We start from the raw sequence: 23,533 nt of genomic DNA on the forward strand, positions 1-23,533 counted from the left end.
GTTTGATTTCTATTTGAATTCTTGAAGACAATACATAAAATGCATGCTTCCATTGGTTCCATCTTAGTTTAATGACAGGTAGAGATTTGATACTTAGCTACCATCTAGCAGTTTATACAGAAGTTTTACATGTCAAGATTGATGTTGATAATTTTTATGCTTGTTTCCTTCATTCTAATTGGTAGAAAACTTTTCTTTATGAAGTATATACCTGGGTACACTTGTATGTTTTTAACGTTTGAGCTTTCAAATGATCTGCAATCTATTCATCCTAGAGAAGAGTGATTGGCTTATGGATTTATAATGGTTCCATTTATTATTTTCTTTCTGTTACCCAAATTGTCAAGTTAGATTTTCCTGTTAAAGTTTCCTATAGTACCTGATAAGTAATCATTCTATATTCATTCAAGTCTAAGTATCTTTTAATTTTCTTTACATATTGAGTTTCATGAAGTTCAATGGGTCTTCACCATGGCTCAGCAACTAGTTATTTATTTGAACTAATGATAGATGAATTGACTACACATATTCAAGTGGAAGCCCCATGGTGCTTGTTATTTGCTGATGGCATTGAATTAATTGATGAAATTAATGAAGGATTTTTTTTTATGAATGTGAAATTATTGAAGTATTAAATGCAAAATTAAGTTTATGGACAAATTCCTTACAAATAAGAGCTTTTAAAATAAGTAGGACCAAAACAGAATATATGCTTTGTAGATTTAATAACAATAACAATAATAATAAGGGTTATTCTCGAAAAATTCTCTTCACTTTTCTCCAACTCTTCTTAAACATACTCTGACTTTTTGATACCTCCAAAGACCCCCCCCCCCTGTCAGAGAAAAGCAGTGGACTTAGACCATTAATTTTTTTAGTGACCAAACTAACCCTGACCACTCCAGATGCAGTATCTTCTTCTGACCAACAGAGTTTTCCTTTTGTAGCCTGATGCTTCAATGTTACAATCTCGGTCTAAAACATTAGATACCAAATCTATCTCACAGCTCTTATGCCTGAACATTGTTAATCTTCGAAGGGGATCCAACATCTTCAGTACTGCCATTAGTTTCCAAGGATCCCCTTTTCTCAAGTTCAAATGCCAAACTAACTATTAATTCTTCCTTACCTTGAAGATTTTGCTTTGTGATTTTTAGTTTATCCATCAACACCTCAATCTTTCTATCTGTGACCAAAATGTTTGCTTTCAATTCACTAATCTGCTTTCACGGCTCCAATGCTGGCTTTTCTCTGATTTGTGCCCAGTCTCCTGCATTTCAACATTTGTATCTGCTAATTGAAGTTCAACCGGTAAATTGTGAGTTAATTCTGATAAATCATTCCTCCCAACTTGAAGCTTCAATCTTGCAATTCTTTTTCCATTGAAAAATGAAGCTTTCCATTTGCAACAATCAGCTCTTTCTCGCATTGTGTTAATTCTACCATGCAGCTCTTCATACCTCTCATTTTTGTGAACCTTGATGAGCCTTTGTACTCATTTCCTTTGCCAATCAATCTAAGCTTCTCATTTGCATGCCAGAGCTCAAGTTCAAATCTGAAAAATTCTTCTCTTCCAAAATCCAGATGATCTGTGTGATCTTCTGGCCTTGAGTGAGGTACATCAATTGATTATTCTATGTGGGCCCCAATAGAACTATGGCCTTCCAAATTTACATGGTGGTATGATAAACATGTATGCAACGTTCGGTGCATTCTCAATGCTTTTTCAAAGTTTAAACTAAAAAAAATAAAAACAAAGAAAACAGCAAAAATAAAAAGTTACACTTGAGATAATCAGAACAAGCTTATTGAACAAGTAAACAATCTTTGCCAAAGGAAAAGGCAAATCAATTGTCAAAATGAAACCGAGAAAAAAAGGAAATATTTTTAAGATCCTACTTTACATGTAGATAAAACCTAAAAGTGGTCTGAGCTTAAATTCATCAAAAAAAAAGTGGTCTGAGTTTAACAGATCATGGACATTGACAGTCACTACTACATTTTTAGAGCTGCAAAACACAGACAAAGAGAAACATGGTAAGTTGGGGCTGAGAAAATATTGGATTATAATGTAAAATAGCGTACAGAAGAAACATTTCTTCCTCTCACCTTTTAGAGGAAGCCGTGAATGGCCATCATTCCGGCCAAAGGGAATTCTAGTGGCAGTCTTTCAAAGGTGATGATGTGTGTGCTTCTTACTTTTCAGGAGAGAAAGGATTTGTGTTCGGTCAAGCAAATGAAGAGAGTATTTTTGGGTATTTTCTTTGAAATGGCAAATGTAACTGGAGTGGTAGCATAGTAATTTTGCAAAAACTGTTTATCTAGTAATGGCATATCTCTGACAAGGGGGGTGTCTGGAGGTTTTGAAAAGTCGGTTTGTTTAAGAGAATTGGAGAAAATGAAGGGGAGTTTTGGATAACAATAACAATAATAAAAGTAAATTTTGTTATCAGAAAAAAAAAAATTCCTATCAATGGAGTGATTGAGGAGGATGTTGCTCAAAGAATCAGACCAGGATGGGAAAAATGGAGGGGTGCATCCGAAGATTTATATGAAAGTTAAATACCACCAAGGTTAAAAGGCAAATTCTAAAAAACTAACCAGCAATGCTGTATGGAGAAAACTACATGTCCAAAAGAATAAGTGTGGCAGAAATGCACATGCTGAGATGGATTTTTGGGAAAATTAGAAAGGATAGGGTCAAAAACAAAATTATCCGAAGGAACCCATGAGTAGCTACCGATAGGTGATAAAATGAGAGTAGACTAAGATGGTTTGGTCATGTGTATAGAAAACCATCTACAGCACCTCTTATGAAGAGGTAATCCATTGCAAGTTGAAGAGGCCTGAAGAGATAACCAAAAGAACATTGGTTTGGTAAGAAGTGATTTAAGTGCTAATAATTTAATAATGGATATGGCACTAAACAAAATAGAATGGTGAAACAGCGGGATTCATGCCAACCTTGTATAATTGGGATAAGGCTTAGATGATGAGTTTCATGAACTTGGTAAAAGATCATTACTATGCTCCTTGGTGATGATCTATCAACATTTGAATGGTTTCTCTATTTGATAGTATACTCCAAATATGCTCCTATTGGTTATCATGAAGAAACTAGGTAGAATGTGATTAATCCAAATGATAAACCTGTGGTATTAACTAACTGTGGGATACCATGCAGGAATCTCTGTATAATGTTGCTCGTGCATATCAGCATGTTGGCCTTGTTACACTTGCGTCTTCATATTATGAGAAGGTGCTTACAATGCATGAGAAGGACTTCCCTATTCCTAAGCTTCCTAATGAGGATTCATGTCTTTCAGATAATCAGAAGCCAGGTTACTGTAACCTTCGTAGGGAAGCTGCCTACAATTTGCATCTAATCTACAAAAGAAGTGGTGCTTTAGATCTTGCTAGGCAGGTCCTAAAGGATCATTGCACTCCTTGAAGATGCTTCTTGGACTTGACCATAGGCACGTATCCAGGATTCGACAGACTTCAAAATCCAATTATGAGATGTTCTTTTATTTGTCTTTGTTGGTTATTGTTCTTTGTTTGACCTTTCAATGGGAGGTTAATAGAATTTTCTGCTCTTAAAACCTACAAGAATAACACCATACGTGGAACAGAGCATCACAACGAAGTTTTTTGCAGATGGTTATCAATATGCAAATATGAGCAGTATCAGCTTGCTGCCTAGAACTTAAAGATGGTATCTCTTGTCATCCCTTTAGAGACATGAGAAAGTTGCAACAGATCATAAGATGAGTAACCTCCAAGAACCAAGCAAGAATGGCAAGGCATATAAATGAAAAATGCAAAGGGCATGCCTTGTAGATAGTGAGAAGGAAATTTATCTTCAGGAAAGACATAAAATTACTTGAGAAATGGTAGTTAATGGTTTGGTCTATATGATATGTTGGAAATTGAAATATTTTCCTTCTGGTGCTTTAGCTCGAGCTAAGGTTGTAAATATGTATGTTCCTTCGGTTATCCACCGAATCTCAAATCTCCTTTCTGAGAACATTATTTACTGGCCTTTTTGGTATGTTGAGCATTTATTGCAAAGTTCAAAGTATCGATACATATCGGCCCGTATCAGACAATACGTATCATTCCGGGACCCCTCCGATACGCCTCTACAGTGGGGGAGGTCTGACTGGTTCAGGGGGTAGAGGAGACCTAAACCGGCTCCCTTGAACTGGTTGCAAAAAAAAAAAAAAAAAAACAACCAAAATGTGTATCGATTTGCCCACCTGCCAGCGTATCGATATTTTGAACCTTTATTTATTGGCTAATAATTAAGAGGGACCAAAATTATTGACCAGCTGTGCAATGAAAGTTTCATAATATAGGAAATGCTTTGGATTCGAATGCTTTGCATGAAGTGTAGAAAAATTAAGATCTGCATGAATATACTGAGGAAACTTAAAAAATCCTAAAAATATATGAATTACAATAAATCTAAAGTTTTAATGACTACAAATAAGATATAAATACATACCATGTATTTTAATGGCTTATGTGAAAGTGTAGGCTACCGTTTACAAAATCAAATATAAATCTCACCATTAATAATTAATATAAAGTGTTGATATTCACCTTAGCATGTAGATTACATATTGAAATGATGCTTCCTATGCTGGGGTACAGTGAAAAAGATTCAAAGTATCGATATGCTCGATACTCGATTTTTTGAGTATTGAGTATTGAGATTGAGCATTGACCGTGTAATCTGATGGATTGTGTGTTTTTAACCTTTTTTTTTTCTATCTCAAGCAGTATGCAGAATGTTATAGTAAGATTATAATTGCTAATTAAACCTTTTAAGCATTGCATATATCAGTGACCTTGAAAATTGATACAGAATGTATGATAAAAACCAATTCAGTGTGATACTTTGAACCTGGAAAGAAACTTTAAGGGACATGCACACCAACAAACAGCCATGGGCCCATGGCTGCCCTTTGACAAACCCATTTCTTGTGCTTCTCATTCATGATCAGTAACTTGTATCCAAAACAAGCAAACTGTTTAGGGCCTTAGGGGTGCAACTTTTTTGGATTAGGGTAGTGATTTTGTCAAAATTTCAATAGGCTCAACCCGAAGCCCGAGCCTAAAACAGTGTAAACTGTTAATTCAGGCCAACCCAACTTGCACCCCTAGAACTGTTTACATATCATGGAGTAACTGAATCGACTTTTGAGACTGATGAAAGTGTGTCAGGGATTAGCAGTAGAGCCTTCACAATGTTGGCATGTATCACTTCTTGTGGCATCAGAGGCGGCCAGTCATACTGAGTATGCCCAAGTGAGTTTCCAAAGAGAATAGATAGGAGAATGAGAATTGAAAACCTAATTAGTGGTGATGAAGTATGATGCAACAGCCCTGTAAGATGTCTGTGTAGATAACCTCACAATTCCCATCCTTCTCTCTTAAATATAGATCAAGTGCTGCCTCTACTCCCTCTGGCATAACCTTTCTTCGTTGTTGGCTATCTTCTAGACCCACAGCAGACATTTCTTTCACCAGACATCTAGCAAGCACGATTGCATCCTCCAAGAATGGGCCCATTACGTGCATGGCATCTCCAGCCACTGTAACTCTTCCTTTCCTAAAACTACCTACCAAGATGTCCCATGGTGTGCCGTACTTAAGACGGAGAAGACTCGACGAGTCAAGGTCACTATTCTTTATCATTTCTACCATTTCTGATGGAAAAGCCGTGATTGATTGCATTGTGAGTCCTTAATGAGCTCAGGATCTTTTGGAATCCTTGAATCTGTTCATGTCCAAAGAGATGGATAGTGAAAATGTATAGAAATCAGTGCCTCAAGATGACCTACAGTTTTGTACTGCAATTTAGAGCAATTATATTGGTTGCAAATGGCCCAATGCAAACCCCACCCCACCCCCTACCCCTACAAGACAAAACAAAAGAGCAAAAATGGTGAATGGTCTTGTATTGGTGGGTCATCTGTATATTTGGCTTTCCAACTGATGCCTCTAGTATTCCCCATCATCTAGCATAAAAATGTCATTTTATAAGAGGTAATGAAAAATATAAATAATAAATAAATAAAAGCCCAAAGAGTAGGATATTTTAAAGCCAAATGACATTTTCATTCAACTCAACTTTTCACAGTTCAATCATAATGCTAGTATATGTTGGGAATTGGGGTCACATAAAGACACCATCTTTAGAAAGTATTTTCCCCCACTCGGTTTTACTTAGTTTGTTGTTGGGTTATAGGTAAATCTGCTCCCAGGATACAACAGAGCCTTGGGCGAGAATCTGTAACCAACAAAGTTGAAGAGTCTCCAAAGAAATCTTCTATAAGACGGTAGCAAATCGAATTGAGAGAAATAAGTGATTTTCAAAAAACTTGTGTGTTCATTTGATTGATTCACGCTCCTTAAATAATTTCTGAAGAATCATGGAGCAGAAGAAAGTTTTGTGGTTCAAAAAAAGGCTCATCAAAGAGTCATGATTTCAAACATTGTGACTGTTAAAAAGTAGTTAACAGTTAATGACTGTTAACTTTGAATAGTACATCTTGATCACACCCAATACCATTGAAACATCAACGGCCAGCCTCGCACCAAAAGTCAGAGTTGTTTTTCATGAGCAAAGTTTGCTTCATTGTGTCGCAATGACTGCACAATAGCAAGCCTCCATACTCTCTTCTTATATTTTTAAGGAGTAAATAAATTCTTATTTAACCCCAAGTCTCTGCTACGACTAACAAGAGATTTTACCAACCCATTGGTTGGTACCTTGCTTCAATGTATTGTTCTTGCCCCACCTTGATGTCACCTCATATAATTCAAGGTGGGGCCACAATGTTACATAAAAGGTCATGATTTCACAATTTTAGCCCAGGGCTGAAACCACCATCACAGGTGGTTGCTGATGTGCGGTTGTAGTGTTTCTTTTTTATTTTTTATTTTTTATTTTTTTTTGAAATGCTTGTTTGGAGCAAACTTGAACTCTCTTATTCATGTAAAAGGCTACAATTGAACTAGTTTTGGATCCTATATAACGGATAAGCCATTTGGAACTTGGAAGTACGTAATAAATAGCTCCATGTGCATGGTATATTGGTATTCAGTAGTCAAATATTTGATTGAAGTGCTCTAATATATTGCCCTGATAAGCTACTCAAGATTTAAGAATGGAAATTGTAGTTTCCATTGCCGGGCAACAAGCCAATAGACCAGTTAATCATCAACTGGAATTCTTCCATGAATGATAGATACCCTCTCTATGGCTAAGTCCATGACCATTGGGATAATTGGTGAAACCTCTTATTCCACACAAAGAGAAGAGTTTCGTAGCTTTTAGACCTAGAAATTCAGCAACCACAGAGTTTGCTCCATCACATCCGATCACAATCTGTAGTTAATTCATGAATTACACGAATATATATATATATATGATAAGACAATGATGTTAGAAAGCTATTTGTTTTAATTCGTTGGATCTGGTCTAAACACATTATTGCCCTAAAGAAATAATAATTTGAGTTCACATCTGCACCCCACAGTACATCCAAATTGTGTATTGAGAACATTTCCCAATGACAAATACGAGAAATGCTCCCAATGCATGCTGAGATATACATGTGGGGGGCACTCTGTGGGGTGCAGATGTGAACTCCAATAATTTCATACACAATTGGCAAGAATTGTGATGGTTCCGTACCTGACATCCAAAATGTATGGTTTCAAGCAGCAGGTTTTCAGCTAGGGCTTCCACAAGGTCACTCCTTTTCACACATCTAAGTTCTTTCCCATAAGAATAAGAACAGTTTTCATTAGTCAAGTCAGAGAGTTCATCCAATGATCTTGGAAGATTTAGATTGTGTTTGGTACCGTTGTTTATAATATCTACCTGAAACCTTTACGCTGTGTTTGGTTTGAAGGAAAAAGTAGGGAAAGAAAGGGAAATGTATAAAAATCTTTACAAACTTTGTATAGGTTTCCCTATGTTTTCCTTCCTTTCCTTACCTTTTCCTTTAAACCAAACATAGCCTTAGGGTTGATTGTTATAAAATTGACATACAACTGTTTTTTGAGACTCCACTCTATGGGGGTGAAGTCTAGTCATTTTAACTGAAGTGACTATTATATGTGATTGACAATAGATATCTTTCACCAATTTGTATTCATCAATCCAAAAGGTTTCATGTATGCTTAGTTTGGAAGGAATACAAATACAAATATGTAGAATGTAAAACCTTGTATTTTGTATCATTTTGTATGTATTTATACATTACATATTTGTATTTGTACTTCTTCCAAACTGAGCCGTAGAAAAAGCAATAATACTACCAAGGACAACCTTAATATCACTTAGATTATTTTCTATATAAATAATAATATTACTTTAAAAAATATAAAGTTAATTATAAGATTACATATCAGGTTGTCAGGTTTAAAGAATTTTAGTTACATCTGGCTTAGATTAGGAATAGGTTCATTAAAAATTCAGCAAATTCCTAACCCAACTGAACTCAAGTTGCATCCTAGTGAACAAATATTTTGATTGACACATGAAATAAATCTCGATGCAATTAAGCTGGGCTTTTTATTTGCTTTATCGCACTAAATTAATTTTGGTTTGTAATTAAAAAATCCATTTTATCTGGGAAATTGACACACTAATTTGACGTCTAAAAAGCCTTTATCATGGGTTTTTTTATTTGAGTTAGTATTAAAAAGATAGGAGCCAACGTTCTAACTTAAATTAGAAATTAAACCATTTAGCTACATATATTTCGTTATTAATATTTATTTATTAAGAGGCTAGCACTGTATTTGAATTTGAAAAAGATGGCCTCCTGACTGTTTTGGGTGAGAGAAAGGGAGGAAGTTGTCTATCTATCTTTCTTTACATATATACATATATATATACATGCATACATACAAACATATATATATAGAGAGAGAGTTATAAGTCATATCGCCTAATTGTTTATCATAAGTTTGGACTTATTTTAACAAATTAAACTTTGATACAATAAGAATTTCACAACTTTGAAGGACCCCTGAATATGATGAATACAAGCTAATTGATTACCAATTGTATGATACTAGTTGATTGGTTATTAGTATCTTAATCAGGTACCATGCATTTTTTGTATTAGGGTCGGGCTCCTAACTGAGTAGATATATATGCCTATGACTATATGTAAATGTTCAATAAATTAAAGTTGTGTATTAATGGGAAAGGCTTAGCATCCTCTTAAATAATAATATTGGCTCAGTTGGAAGGAGTACAAATATGTAAAGTACAAAACCTTACATTTTGTGTCATTTTGTATGTATTTGTATTGTACATATTTGTATTTATCTAAGCCATAAGAGAAAATAAGCATCATCCCAAATTTTGAGAACTCACCTTGGTGGAGTTTCATGTTGCCAATTGTTGTCCAATGAAATATCTCACACCTTGGACAGTATAATAATCTATTAAGATTTAACAAACGCATTTATTTCTACTTATTTCTCTTAAACTTAGAAATGGATCAGCCTTGGGTTGAGTTTGGTTCTGCTCACCACAATACATTACTGGCCACACTCATCCAGTTGCACGTTGAAATTATCCATGACCACAACTGATGTTTCATATGTGCAGCTGAGTGAACATGGCCAACAATGTGTTGTTAGCAGACCTGGTGTCCGGACTCTCTCAGGTTAGTTTTTTTTTAAGAAAAGAATTATCTATTAAAACATGTCGGTAGTTTGCATACATGATGCTCTATCCAAGGTTCAAAGTATCGGCACAGGTCAATATGCCGGTAGGGCCTATATTGGTACATTTTTTAGGTTTTATTTTATTTTTCGAAACCGGTTCAGAGGGGTCAGTTTAAACCGGTACATTTTTTAGGCTACCCTCTGAACCATGGTCTGACCCAATACAACCCCTGGACTACTTGCATTTGGTTTGCAATTGGAATTGGAATCTGAGTCAAAATCAAAATCTTTTGGAATCTGAATTAAAATGGTCTATACCCATAGTCTGTTTCATTCAAACAAGAATCAAAATGGAAATTGAAATAAAAAAGAATGAGATTTTATTTAACTCCCTACTATTTTATTTGAGTGAGGAAAATTGTAAAATTAACAAACTAAATTCCTTCATATATATATATATATAAAACATTTTAAAATCTCAGTGGAGGGTAATTTCCCAAACTGGCTTCTACATAGATCGTCTACTAGGCACATTGTTGGGACTGTGGTATTGAAGTTTTTGGCAATTGCCCAAACCTTCCTTACCATTTAACACCTGATTACATTATTGGCACTATGGTATTTAAGTTTTTGGGCGATAAGGCTTTGAAGGCTTCCAGTTTGTTTGCAATCCAGATCTACCCACACCTATGGATGACACTACAGTTTACAATGAGAACATCCCCCAATAAATGGTGACATGTAAATAATTGAAATGTTCTTAACGTATGGCTGTACTAATGTGTGGATAGGTCTGGGTAATTAAGGTTCTTGTGGTCTGAACTGAAAGCTGTCTATATTCTTTAATTACCCTGAAGTCCCTAGTTTATAACATAATCTTCAACTGAAACGCAAGATGTTTCGCATGTTCCACAGGTGGTTGAATTTCTCTACGCAGACATGATATGACAAGCTTAGAGTCCCCTTCTATAATTATCGGAAAATCTTTACCTAAAAATACGTCTTTATATCCAGAACTTTTCCACCACAATTTCTAAAAATGGCCGTCACTACACATTTGAAATTATCCGTGCAAGATGCGTTAAAGTTAATTTTAATTGTGTTGTATTTTAATGTAGGGATGGGTTAATAAAGAAACAGAAAGAAAGTTTAAAAATTAAAAAAAAAAAAAAGAACAAACAAGCTTGGTTGCAATTTTTCATCGTCACTAACCCATTAAGAAAAATTAATTTATGGGTGCAATTTGTCATCGACACATGATTAGTAGCTAGTGGATTATCTGGAGAGGGTTTCTTCGCTAAAGCGCTCCCAAAGGGATTTCCTGAAGGGAGCCACCCATTTGGGCTCTCCTCCATCTTCCTCATTTTTTTGGTTTTTCTTCCTCCTCTCTCTCTCTGTTTTGAGAAAGCCTCTATTTTTTTCTGTTTTGAGAAAGCCTCATTCTCAAGTTTTCTTGAGGCTTTTCTCGAGTTTTCTCAAGGTTTTGTTTCTCTGTTTGTGGTTTGATGTTGTTCGAGGTCCTCGTCTAAGCTTGTTGTTCGCAGGTGAAGACAGTTTTTGGTTTCCTCCTTTATCAGTTCGCGGTTCTCCGATTGATGCCGCCTATAGTGAGTTTCTGGTGATGTCAGTCTTTTGGTTTCCTCCTCTGTCAGCTTTGTCCGCAGTCTGTGGTGGTTCGATATGGTTTGGAGATGTGTTTATTTTCTTCTGTTAGTGATTTGTCCTCACTGTTTCCCGTTTGCAGAAGATCTTTTGATCCTCTTTCATCCACTGTCTTATTTTATTCTCTTGAGAAATTGTTCCTGGATTTTCTGATTGACCTAACCTTTTTTTTTTATCAATTTCTTGATTGAATGAACGCTTATGAGTGATTCCAAAAAAATAAAAAAGTGATTATCTGAAACTAAAAAGCTCACCGTGTGTGTAGATGATTATTAAGAACCTTTGATTTTACTTGGGCAGTGAAGAAAATTATACAAATAATGCTCAGATGATCAGTTGGTTGGAAAGCACATGCTTAGGTAGAGATTTGAGTAACCATGCTTAAGCTTCACAGGTGGCAAGTTACGAGTTGACCAACCAAAACCCTACAAGTTACGAGTTGACCAACCAAAACCCTAAGTGCATGGATTGGTTGTTCGTGGGACAAGGCAGTTTCACTACAATTAATGACTGGAGAAGGCTGATTGGATGTTGAATCCATCACCACAGGGCAGGCAGAAAAGCTTAATCACTTCATTGAACGGACTAGTTTCTTAGTTCTCAAGAATCAAGCGAACAGATCATTATATTTTCATCAATACGCGATTTTTCAGAAAAAGGAAAATGGAATCAATTACCTGTGTAAGGCGAGAGCAGTGGTAAGGCCGCAGATTCCACCTCCAACGATTACCATCTCTTTCTCTTGTTAGAAATTCATCTCTCTCTCCCAGATTATTTTCTGACAGTGACAATCATGCATCCAACTTAGTTGTTAAATGCCATTTTGGTCTTCTAGAGCATTCCAATGGCAGACGACCATCTAACTAACTTGGCCTCCAGGAGCACTCCAATGGCGATTCTGGGCCTTCTTCTGGGGTGATGTTGGGAGGCACATACTGGGGTTATGTTAAGAGAGTTATTGGCGGCAGATTCAGATTCATCTTGGGTTTTTCGGCTTTTTTTTGTTCTAACGGAATAGCCCTCCACGATAAATCTCTCCAAAACAAATGTAGAACTAGAATTGGACACTTCAAATTCTTCAAAACAAATGTCTCTCGTGTTCAGAGAGGGTTAGTTTAGACCTTTTCAATTGGAAAAGTTTTTGATCAGTACCTTGTATTTTGGCTTGAGTGACAACTTGGTTCCGAACTTTAAAATGCGACAATCCAGTACTTAAAAATGCCCGTTAATCATCTGTTAAGTGGCATTTGAAAAGTCAAAAATGCCCTAAGAGTGTCATCTAATTCTCTTTATCAACCATCCAAACATCAACAATAAAATGAACAGTCTCAAATTCTAGATTCTTCTAAACAATCGCCAATTTTTTTTGAATAGAAGAGGCTAGGATTTGGGACTGCTCAGTTTTTTGTTAATGTTTGGATGGTTGATAAAGAGAATTAGATGGCATTCGAAGAACATTTTTGACTTTTCAAATGTCACTTAACGACTGATTAATGATAGGTACTGGATTGTCATATTTTAAAAGTTCGGATACTGGATTATCACATTTTGAAAGTTTAGACACTAGATTGTCGCATTTTAAAATTCGGAGACCAAAATTGTCACTCGAACAAAAAAAAGAGTACTGATCAGAAATTAATTTTCCCTTTTTAATTAAGCAATCGAAAACGAATTTACAATCACCCAATTCAAGGATACAATTGTATAAACAAAGCAACATGCATGATGAGCTTTAGGAGCAGACAAGACTACTTCAGTAACGTTGATGGAAACATACCCAAGAGACTTCTATACTCGTCGAATATACAGGACCTTCCCATGCAATCACCATTCACCTGCAACCAGATTCATCTTGGATTTGACTTTGAAAAGCTTCCATCCAATCTAAAGATACCTCTACCTCACCAATGTTGACTTAGGCGTTTAATGAAGTGAGTCAATTATCCATTTGCTTTTGTTGCTGTTCGAATTAGTCGAGGGAAACGGGGTAAATTCATTCCCAAGTTTTGAAAGCAGGCTGAAGGCTTTGAGGGCTCTGAAGAGGGTAAGTCGAGGCCGTGTAGGCCGAGGTGAGATGCTCCCTTTTGAGTATGGTAAAAGTTGAGGACTGTTGGTCGTCGTCTCAGTAACGAAGTTCCTAGAGATTCGAGATATTGCAAAACAAGAGGTGTTAGAGGCCTCGGGTAGAGACCCGAGGCAGAAGCTCCGACGCTCAAGTTAGTAAGAGGTGTAAGGTAGGAGGAGGTGCAAACGAGGCCTCAATGATAGTCCTCGGGTGCACTGTGTCCCCAAGAGTAAATGCTAAGGAAATGGGGTAGGTGCTGAAAGTAAATGAGAGAGTTGTACCAGAATTCTGGGAGCTGGATCCCTTGTCAATGGAGAGTTACCTCATATTTATACTTGAGCAAGCTGGAAGTAGGTGGAGATGAACGCACCAGATGAGGGTTGTACGAGGTCAGGCGACAGGTCCTTGAGTGTACGCCTAATTGCTCCGCAGTTGGCTCTGTACAAAGGCAGTAGGGCTTCCCTCCTACTATGGCTGACGCTGTCAAGCATTAGTGGGCTGGGCCTCCCAGCCCGTAATGGGTTGGGTTGGCTAGCCCGCATCACTTGCCCCCTACTCCCGAAGCTGAGGCGAGGTCTTGGCTTCGACTAGTAATGAAGATGATAGTCGGGGTAAGGCCTCGGCTTTTGTCATCGAGAGTAGCGGTCGCTATGCCTTCGGATTCGTCAGTCAAAGAGTATCCTGTAGTGGCATCACTTTCACTTCGTGTGCGTCTTCCTTCCTCATCAGTTCGGAGATGTGTGTGGTGTGGATGCCTCGGTTTGGCGGAAACCGCCCGTATTACGTACGGTCAGATCACATCAGGGGTCTACTATGAGGGGAATGGTTGCACGTTTGTCGGCTTAAGCAGTTTGCTTGGTGGGTCGCAGTGGGCAGGCTTTGCGGTTTGCCCAGTGGGCTACAACGGGTGAGCCTCGCGGTTCGCCTAGCGTCGTTTCATCTTCCGAGGGCAAGCGCTGAGAGGCGCAGTATAGCTGGTCCGCAGAAGCGGAAGGTCCTCGTGACCGTCGGATCTGTAGTGATCTAAGTCGTTGCTTGGGCGTCGTTTCATCTTCCGAGGATGAGTGTTGGGTGGCGCATCATGGTTGGATGGTGGAAGCGGAGGTGCCTCAACCGTCAGATCCAATGAAATCTAGGCCGTCCATTTTCCTTTAAATAGGGGCCCTAGTGGTGACTTTCCCCACCATTTGAACTTAGGCACCCTTGTTATCAAGTGAACTCAACTCCCAAGCTCTCGATCCTTCAAGACTTTCCCAGGTTCTCCATCCTTGGGGACACTTCGTCTTCACCTCCTTCTATTTAGGTAATTCACTGTCATTCTCAGACTCTAGTCCTAAATTCCATGAACTCCCAAACACCTCGGGAGGGAGCTCTCTTGAAACCCCTTCTCCTCTCTCCTCCCTAGGTTCTTTAGCCATAGCTCCCCTTCGGCGGGAGGTGGTCGTACTAAGAGAAAGGGTAGCCTCAGGGGGTGCCAAGGGCTGCCACCGGGTAATAACTCTCCCCGTGAAAGCGCCACGACGGCGTCGTCGAGGGAGCCCGAAGGGTCTCCTCTCTCCGAGGAGGAAGATGTCATGGAAGTTTCCATCGGACCGGTGGGAGGGAGTGCTTCCTGAAGAGTGGCTGACGCTGGTGTCCCACGCTCGGAGTTTGACAGCTCCTTGGATGTGGGCTAGGTCAAATCCCTAGCGAGGAGATTCAACATACCCTGGTCCTATGATCTTAGGGTCCTCGATGTAGGTGATCGGCCATGGACCCCCAAGGAGGGGGAAATTTGTGTCTACCAACATTTTTTAGAGTCTGGCCTTAGGTTTCCCCTCCCTTCCTTAATCTCTGAGTTATTGGAGTGGTACGGTATCACTATCAGTCAACTCGTCCCCAATGCCCTTAGGACCATCATAGCAATGTTAGTATGGGCTCGGCTTCGGGGTGTGGAGTTGACGTTGAGGATGTTCCGTGCCATGTTCATTCCAAGGAAGCACGCTTTCGAGGCCAACATGTATTACTTCCACCCTCGGAGGGGGAAGCCGGTGCACAACCCCTCGTCCGTCCATGGGTGGAAGGATAAGTTCTTCTACGTCTCCTGCCCCGAGAGCTGGAGGTTCAGGTCTGACTGGGGGGAGGCCTGGATAGTCGTCGAGAGATGTCCCCCTCCGCTCCAAGATGAAGAGGCTGCAGTCGTAGCTCATTTGCTTGTGATGGGAACATTCCAGGCAAAGCCGTTGGTGGATGATGAGGTCCCCCTAGTCTTTGCTGGGATTAGCCTTGCCCCCCTCGGTAGGAGAGGTTTTGTAGTTACTTAGCACGTCTTCCACGTCTTTGTCTCGGTGTACTGACCGTTTTCTTTCGCTGTTCGCAAAGTTCTCAAGGATGCCAAGCAACGACTTCTCAAGAAGGCCCAGGCAAAGCAAGCCAGGAAGAAGGCCGGAGGGCAGACGCCGAAGCAGCCCAGCGAAGAGGTTGCCCCTTGTCCCGCCGAAGGGGGGAAATCAGCAGGTCCCCGCTAAGGGGAAACAACCAATGGTGGCACCCCAAGAGGTTACCGATGGGGTGAAGAGGCCCTCGGAGGGGGCCAAGAAGCCAACTGACGGGGTAGAGGTGCTGAAGAGGCCCATGGAGGGGGCCGAGGCGGGTCGGAAGAGGCTCGCCATAGATATGCCAAGGGAGGAGCTTCCGCGGAAGGTGGCCAACACGGAGCACCGGGCAGAAGAGTTGGCGAGGAAGTCCAGGCCCAAGGAGCGCCCATCCGGGCCTTCTTCAGCTCCGCCATCAGTACAGGGACTCCCCAAGAGAGCCGAGGGGGCCGAGAAGATCTTCCATCCACAGTGGCAGCTCCAAGAAGGGGACTCCATCTAGGATGAGAGGGTCAGCCAGGTCCTGGTAAGCGGAGCGATCTTGCCGAGGGACCGCTACCGTTTGCTACAAAGCGACCCCAAGGCCATCTACAACGAGGGCCTATGCCACCTGGCCGAGGTAAGACACACATTTTTGTTTTGTATTTCCTTCTCTTCCTACTCTTTCATTCACTAACTGGTTCTGTTATAGGCCTACCTGCACTTTGTCGATTTGGGGGACCGGACGAGGCTAGCGATGTCCCATATCAATAAGGCAGAGAAGGAGAAGAAGTCCACCGAGGAGAAGCTCCATAAGGAACAAGAAAAGTTTCAGAAGATAGTTGTCGCTGCCGAGGAGAAGTATCAAAAGTTTAGGAAGGCGTTCTTGGACGAGCAGTTTATTTGGGAGCACCTAGAAATATAGTTGAAGGAGGCACAGCAAGGTCTTTCCAAGGAACAGATGGAAAGAGTCCGGTTGGAGAGAATTGTCTCCGAGGCAAAGAGATGGGCAGCCGAGGCTGAAGGAAGGATTGTCAAGGCAGAGAAGAAGGCTGCCGAGGCCACGGCGTCAGCGGAGTAGTCTAGGGAAGCAGCAGCCGAAGCAGTGAAGGCATATAAGAAGTCCTCCGATTACTAGGACACGCTCGTAGAGTATGCGCCGTCCTCCTACCTCGACGGAATTGAAGACACGAAGAATGCACTCCTACTGGTGGTGCCAGATTTTGACGTCGAGGAGTTGTAAGTGATCCCCAATGCTCCCAATGAAGCCCAGTCTGTTGATGACTTTGTTCCTCCCCCTGCTGGTGGCAAGGCTTAGGCGTGGATCTGCACCCCCTTTTCTTTTTGTTTAATTGTTGCTTTTGTTGTTCTTCTTTTCTTCTTTTTTATTTGTGAATGTACATATACTTGGCCTACGAGGCCTTCAAAAACTTTTTGTAAAGGCAACACAGAAAAGTAATGATGAATGAATCCATTTTTTGCATGTGTTGTGCCTTTTGTATGTTGTGTCTTTCTCCTTCTTTCTCTTCTTTCTTCTTTTTTCTTCTTCTTTGAGAGGTCCTTGCCCCTCCAAGCAACGAGACCACAACACACAAAACATGCATGGTTCACTCATAGTACACGTAGTTTGTTTGCACGCTCGCTTTAAGTGATTAGGCCATTGGGAGCCGAGGCGGGGCCACACGTCTGAAGTGAGGCTCACCCAGTTCCAGAATTCCTTAAGTGTCAACTTAGGCAAGGCCGAGGTGACCTAGCACCGTAGTCGAGGTCGTTACCCGAGGTATATCGCTGAGGTACTTGGGAAGACGAGGAGCCAAGGTGGAGAAACACTATCGGGGTGCAGTTCACCTAGCTTGTTTCTCACCAAGTGTTTCCTCAGGGGAAGTCGAGGCGTCCCACCGACGAAGTCGGGGGCTTGAGTCAAAGCAGACCACCGAGCTATCAGGGTCGCAATTTTTATTGCGCTAAGTATAGGTAGCCAAGGGTGTCACCATACTCGAAGGTGACAAGGCGTGTAAGGGCCTCTTTCGCCCTGGCATGCCGAGGGGGCTACTGTCCGCCGAGGAGGTGATGAGGCGTAAAAGGCCACGCTCGCCCTGGCGTGTATGCTTTTGGTGAGGCGCTCATCCCAGGGTCGTCATAGTCTTCCGCATCGGTCCGTACCAAGGGCTCATCCCTCGGAGGAGGGTTTCGCACGTCGGCAAGTCGCGAAGCCGCGGGTTTTTTAGGACTTAAGACATACATTTATTCAACATCTGAGACAAAGAGAAACTTTTTGCTTCATTCATTCATCACTTAGCCATAGGCAACTACATTCATTGAAAGTACATTCGAAGGTTCTCCGAGTTCCATGTCCAGGGGATGGGTCTTCCATCCGCGTGTTCCAAGTGAAATGTTTCGGGGCCGAGGACTCGCTTGACTCTGTAGAGGCCTTCCCAGTTGGGGCCCAGCTTTCCTACTCTGGTTTCGGGGACCATGACCTTTCTGAGGACGAGGTCCCCTTCTCGGAAGTGTCTTTCCTTTACTTTCAAGTTGTAGTAGTAGGTCAGCGTTGCTGGTAGGCAGCTACCCTGATCTGTGCCTACTCCCAGGCTTCTTCCAATAGATCCAGGTTGGCTCCGAGGGCTTCGTTGTTCTTTGCTTCATTGTAGGCTTCAACTTGGAGCATTGGCTGGCCGATCTCTACTGGGATTACCGCTTCGGTACCATAGGTCAGGCCGAAGGGAGTTTCTCCTGTGGGCTTTCGAGGTGTGGTTCGGTATGCCCAAAGTACGATGTTCAGTTCGTCGGTCCATAATCCTTTAGCTCGGTCTAGCCTCATTTTCAGTCCGTCTAGGATGGTTCTGTTTAGACCTGTTCATGGGTCGGGCCGGGCTTTTACTCTTCATTAACAGAAATATGTTAGGCCCGAGCCCGGCCCTAATAAAAAGCCCGAAGCCCGACCTGATGAAAAAATTAGAAATTTTCCCTATTCAATAATCAATATAAATCAAAATTTATTTACATTAAAAAAATATATAAATTCAAAATTTATTTATATTAAAAATATATATAAAGAAGGGAAAGAGGATGTGGAGAAGAAGAATTCGGTTGGAAAAAGAAGGGAAAGAGGTGAAAAAAAGAGGGGTATTCAATTAGGGTTTTTAGGTTTATTTATAGGTCGGGCCGGGCTCGGGCTGGGCTATTTTGGCAAATCCCGAGCCCGGCTCGAATTTATTGCGGGCTGGGCTTTTTGGCCCAAGGTTAAGCCTGCGGGCCTATATACCTGTTCAAGCCCGTCCGGGGGCCGGGCCGGCCGGCCCGGCCTGTCGGGCCACCCAACCCATGAACAGGTCTAGTTTTGTTGGTGACCTCGGCTTAGCCATTTATCTGGGGGTAGCCCACTGAGGTGTACTGCTGTTTGATGCCGAGTGAGGTACACCATTCTTGAAATTTGGCATCATCGAACTGCTTCCCGTTGTCAATGACTAAAATGGGAGTGAGGCCGAAGTGACAGATGACGTGTTGGCATTGATCACATCTTTGCACAAGTTCGGTTGTGCCTCTATGAATTGTTGACCAAAAATATCCCTACCTCAACGTCTTTTGGGCAAGGGCCCAGCCGCCGAGTTGGTTTCCACAGATGCCTTCGTGAATTTCTCTGAGCACGTACTCCGCCTCCTTGGGCAGAGGCATCGGAGGTAAGGCAAGGTGAAGGATCTTCTATATAATTTTCCTTCGAGTAAGGTATAGTGGGCTACCTGACCTTGGAGTCGTTTAGCCTCGTTCCTATTGTTGAGCAGTTGTTCCGTATGGAGGAAGTTGATTATGGGGTCCATCCATGATGCCTCGGCCTCTATTGGTAATACTTGAGCTTCTTCAATGGTCGGTCGAGGTAACTTTTCCACGTGAATGGTGCGGCCGAGGACTGTGCCCGAGGTGCTTGCCAGCTTGGATAGGGCATCGGCCCTCGCGTTTTCGGCTCGTAGGACTTGCTGCAGGGTAAAGCGTTGGAAATGGCGGGCTAGCTCTTGGACTTCGGTGAGATACTTGGACATGTTGTGCTCTTTGGCTTCGTACTCGTCATTCACTTGGTTGACCACCAACTGAGAGTCGTTGAAGGCTTCAATACGTGAGGAACTGAGGTCCTTTGCCAGTTGCAACCCGGTGAGGAGGGCCTCGTACTCAGTTTCGTTGTTGGATGCTGGGAAGTCAAACCTCAACGCATATTCGATGGTTGAGTTGTCCAGGGTGAGAAGCATAAGGCCAGCACCGCTTCCTTTGTCATTGGACAACCCATCTACAAAAAGCTTCCAAGCAGGGGGAGCATCTCCAACTGGGCGCCCTTCTCTCGGTTGAAGGTGTACTCTGCAAAAAAAAATATGTGAGGGCTTGTGCTTTGATGGTGGGCCTCGGCTAGTACCGTATGTCAAATTCGAAAAGCTCGATGGCCCATTTGATCAAAAGCCCCGAGGTCTCGGGCTTGGCGAGGACTACTCTGAAGGGCTGATTTGTCAACACCGTGATGGTGTGAGCTTGGAAGTACAACCTAAGCTTTCTGGCTGAAACCACGAGAACGAAGGCCAGCTTCTCAATTTCGGGGTATCTGGTTTCGGCATCGCATAGTACCTTGCTAACGTAGTATATCGGTTTCTGTGCTCCATCTTCTTTGATCAGGACAAAGCTAACTACTTCATCCCCGGCTGACAGGTACAGGTATAGGGTTGGCACCGGGCGGGCCAGGAGGGGAGGTGAGGCGAGGTACTCCTTGAGTTCGTCGAAAGCTCGCTGACATTCATCTGTCCACTAGAAGTTTTTCAGTTTCTTGATGGCTCGAAAGAAGGGAAGACATCGGTCAGCTAACTTTAACATGAAGCGGTTGAGCACCGCCACTCGGCCAATGAACTTCTGGGCTTCCTTCACCAACCGAGGAGGTGCCATGTCCAATATGGCCTATATCTTCTCAAGGTTGGCCTCAATACCTCGTTGAGTGACAATGAAGCCTAGAAACTTGCCCGAAGTGATGCCTAAGACACACTTGTTGGGGTTTAACTTCATATTAAACTTCCGCAAAGTGTCAAAGGTCTCGGCTAGGTCCGAGGTGTGGGCCTCGGCTTTTAGGCTCTTCACCATCATATCATCTACATAGGCTTCAACATTCCTCCCCATCTGATCCTTCAACACTTTATTAACAAGACACCAGTAGGTAGCTCCTGCATTTTTAAGCCCAAAGGGCATCACCTTGTAGCAGTATGTACCGTATTCGGTAATGAATGAGGTCTTCTCTTCGTCTTCGGGGTGCATCTTTATCTGATTATATCCGAAAAAGGCATCCATAAAGCTAAGTAGTTCATATCTTGCAGTGGCATCGACAAGGTGGTCTATTCTTGGCAAAGGAAAACCATCTTTAGGGCAGGCTCGGTTAAGGTCTGTAAAGTCAATTCAGATTCGACCATTTCCCATTAGCTTTCTTAACCAAAACCACATTTAGCAACCAATTAGGATAGTATACCTCTCGGATGAATCCAGTGTCTAGTAGCTTGTCAACTTCCTCTCCTATGGCCTTCCATCACTCCGGTGCAAAGTTCCTCTTCTTCTACCAAATTGGCCTAGAGCTCAAGTCCACACTCAACCTATAAGTAATGATCGAATGGTCAATTTCGGGCATGTCAGCGGCGGACCAAGCGAAGGCATTAGCATTAGTTTTGAGAAAACTTACCAGTTCGGATAGGCTCTCTAGGGGAAGGTTGGACCCAACACAGACTCTCTTCTCAGGCTCGTCCTCGTCAAGGGGAACCAAGGCGAGGTCCTCGGCTCGCCAGCTCCTCCCTGAGGTCAATGCCCTCAAGTGGCAATGCTTCTTTGTTCTTGCCCTTCAGCGCCGCCACATAGCACTGACGGGTGACATGTTGATCCCCCCGAACGACTCCGACACCATGCTCGGTTGGGAATTTGAGGGCGAGGTGGTAGAAGGACATGGCGGCTCGCAGCGTGTTGTAGGGGGAGCTAATCCCCATGACAAGGAACCCTGTCATCCTCGTCACCTGCCGAGGCTCGGTTCCTATCGTGATTGGTAGGGTGATCTTTCCTTCCGGCCTAACAACATTGCCGGAGAAGCCAACCAGTGGGACGTCGACAGGATGAAGATGCTCTGGCGCTATCTTCATCTTTTCAAAAGCTTCATAGAAGAGGATGTCTGTTGAGGAGCCACTGTCGACGAGAATCCTCTTGACCAGGAACTTAGCTACTACAGCCGAAATCACCAGCGCGTCATCATAGGGGACTGAAATCACATTAAGGTCCTCGTCCGTAAAGGAAAGGTCCTCGTGCTGCTTTGGCCTCTTGGAGGCTGGCCCTTGGATGTTCAACTGCCTGGCGTAGGCCTTGAGGGACGAAGCCAAGGCTCCACCTGAGGCCAAGCCCCCAACGTTGACGTTGATGACTCCAGCGACCTGCTGGTGCTGCTGCTGTTATTGCTGTTGTTTTTGTTGCTGCTGGGAGGACAAAGCGCCGACTTCACCTCTGACGAATTGCTTCAAGTGTCCATGGCAGATGAGGGACTCTATTTCGCTCTTCAACTCATAGCAGTCCTCGGTGTCGTGGCCAACACCGCGGTGAAAATTAAAGTACTTTTTGGGGTTCCCCCTCTTGGGGTTCCTCTTCATCTTTTCTGGCCACATCACAAACTTCTCCTCGCCTATTTGCATCAGGATCTGGGTCCGGGATGAGTTGAGTGGTGTATACTGGCTATAAGCCGTGGTCGAGGCCGATGGCTTCCTGTTATCTTTTCCGCCATCACCGCAGCGATCTTCGTTCATTCTTTTCTTTCCGGAGGGCCCACCATTGTGTTCGGTCTCCTTCTCCTAGTGGTCCCCGGCCGAAGCCTCCTAGGCCGCAATGTACTTTTGGGCCTTTTTGAGGAATTCTAGCTTCGTCTTCAGTGGGGTCTTGGCGACCGAACACTTGAGGGCGGAGCCAGCTCGGAATCCATTGATGGTGGCATGCATTGAGACCATGGGGTCGAGGTCACTGACCTCGAGCTCTTCTTTTTAAAAGCGGTCGATGTAAGACTGCAAGCTCTCGCCTAGCTTCTGTTTAATGGACATGAGCGAGATGACGCTCTTCTGGCACTGCCTACTGTTGATGAAGCGGGTGATGAACATATTGGTGAACTGCTCCCACGAACTGATTGACCTCAAGGGGAGGCTAGAGAACCAGTGGCGCGCTGCCCCCTTGAAGGTGGCTTGGAAAGTTCGGCATATCATGGCATTAGAATACCCGTAAGGTATCATGAGTGCTCGGAAACTCTCCAAGTGGTCATCAGGGTTCGAGGAGTTGTCGTACATCTCCAAAGTAAAAGAGCCTTGAAGTGTGGGGGGAGAGGCTTCAAAATGATTTCCGGGGTGAATGCGTCCATGTGGCCGGCGGAGTTGCCATGACTAGTTGGGGCGTCGGCCTGGCTCTCCTTAACTTGGCGGAGCTCGTCTTTGACGACCCCAAGCTCGGCTCGCAATTCAAAAAGCCCCGAGTCGGCGGGGGCATGGGCCCTACTTCTGTCTTCACAGGCTCAGTGGGTGTCAGCTCAGACTCCCAAGTACTCCGAGGTTGGGTCGTGCACGACGACCATTCAGAATGTCCCAGAGATCCGAGACAGGCAGGGGAGTGGCGCGGTGTCGGCTCTCACCTCGGGAGTGAACTCCGGGGCGGCCGAGGTGCACACCATCATCCTTGGGAACCTCCCTTCAGCGGCAGTGGTGCTGCTCCGAAGGCTGGTGACTGTCCTCGGATCGAA

The 23,533-nt window shown here is 42.8% G+C and overlaps 3 protein-coding genes across 11 annotated transcripts in view; 1 reads left to right on the forward strand and 2 right to left on the reverse strand.

Moving 5' to 3' along the window:
* Positions 1 to 4,051, forward strand: part of LOC104593928 (tetratricopeptide repeat (TPR)-containing protein) — a 106,861-nt gene extending 102,810 nt beyond the window's left edge. For all 3 annotated transcript variants that reach the window (XR_016076189.1, XM_010254026.3, XM_010254027.3), the window contains one exon: positions 3,185 to 4,051. Coding sequence is in view for 2 of the 3 variants with exons in the window: in XM_010254026.3 (XP_010252328.1) it covers positions 3,185 to 3,451 (267 nt within the window). In the remaining variant the exon portion in view is untranslated. The remainder of the gene's footprint in view (positions 1 to 3,184) is intronic.
* Positions 7 to 12,664, reverse strand: LOC148791910 (monooxygenase 1-like). Of its 7 annotated transcripts, XR_016076190.1 has the most exons (5): positions 12,042 to 12,661; positions 9,407 to 9,474; positions 7,709 to 7,791; positions 2,110 to 2,846; positions 7 to 2,009 (listed from the first exon to the last, which is right to left on the reverse strand). XR_016076190.1 is itself a non-coding variant. In XM_088887532.1 (4 exons), the coding sequence occupies exons 1-4, from the start codon at positions 12,095 to 12,097 to the stop codon at positions 2,766 to 2,768; spliced, it is 288 nt and encodes a 95-aa protein (XP_088743658.1). In that variant the 5' UTR covers positions 12,098 to 12,661; the 3' UTR covers positions 7 to 2,765. The 7 variants fall into 7 exon arrangements, 3 of the variants coding, with proteins under 3 accessions (XP_088743658.1, XP_088743657.1, XP_088743655.1); XM_088887532.1 differs by having other exon boundaries at positions 7 to 2,846; XM_088887531.1 differs by lacking the exons at positions 7 to 2,009; positions 2,110 to 2,846 and adding an exon at positions 4,250 to 5,785 and having other exon boundaries at positions 12,042 to 12,662.
* Positions 12,665 to 19,337: 6,673 nt separating this feature from the next.
* LOC148791911 (uncharacterized) lies at positions 19,338 to 22,559 on the reverse strand. The gene is made up of 4 exons (XM_088888325.1): positions 22,262 to 22,559; positions 21,561 to 22,150; positions 20,780 to 21,051; positions 19,338 to 20,109 (listed from the first exon to the last, which is right to left on the reverse strand). Exons 1-4 carry the CDS (start codon positions 22,557 to 22,559, stop codon positions 19,338 to 19,340), a joined length of 1,932 nt encoding a protein of 643 aa, XP_088744451.1.
* Positions 22,560 to 23,533: the final 974 nt, after the last annotated feature.

This window comes from Nelumbo nucifera, chromosome 5 (genome assembly GCF_055504915.1).
Source record: "Nelumbo nucifera cultivar China Antique chromosome 5, China Antique-T2T, whole genome shotgun sequence".
NCBI lineage: Eukaryota > Viridiplantae > Streptophyta > Magnoliopsida > Proteales > Nelumbonaceae > Nelumbo > Nelumbo nucifera.

Coding starts and splice junctions, on each gene's coding strand:
- LOC148791911 (XM_088888325.1), bottom strand. CDS start 22,559: ATGAACGAAGATCGCTGCGGTGATGGCGGAAAAGATAACAGGAAGCCA. Junction 22,151..22,261: donor CTTGAAGCAATTCGTCAGAG/GTGAAGTCGGCG, acceptor GCTTGGCCTCAG/GTGGAGCCTTGGCTTCGTCC. Junction 20,110..20,779: donor ATGAAGTTAAACCCCAACAA/GTGTGTCTTAGG, acceptor TTTTTTTTGCAG/AGTACACCTTCAACCGAGAG.
- LOC148791910 (XM_088887529.1), bottom strand. CDS start 12,097: ATGGTAATCGTTGGAGGTGGAATCTGCGGCCTTACCACTGCTCTCGCC. Junction 9,475..12,041: donor ACTGCTCTCGCCTTACACAG/GTAATTGATTCC, acceptor AAATCTTAATAG/ATTATTATACTGTCCAAGGT. Junction 7,792..9,406: donor CAACATGAAACTCCACCAAG/GTGAGTTCTCAA, acceptor CTTATGGGAAAG/AACTTAGATGTGTGAAAAGG.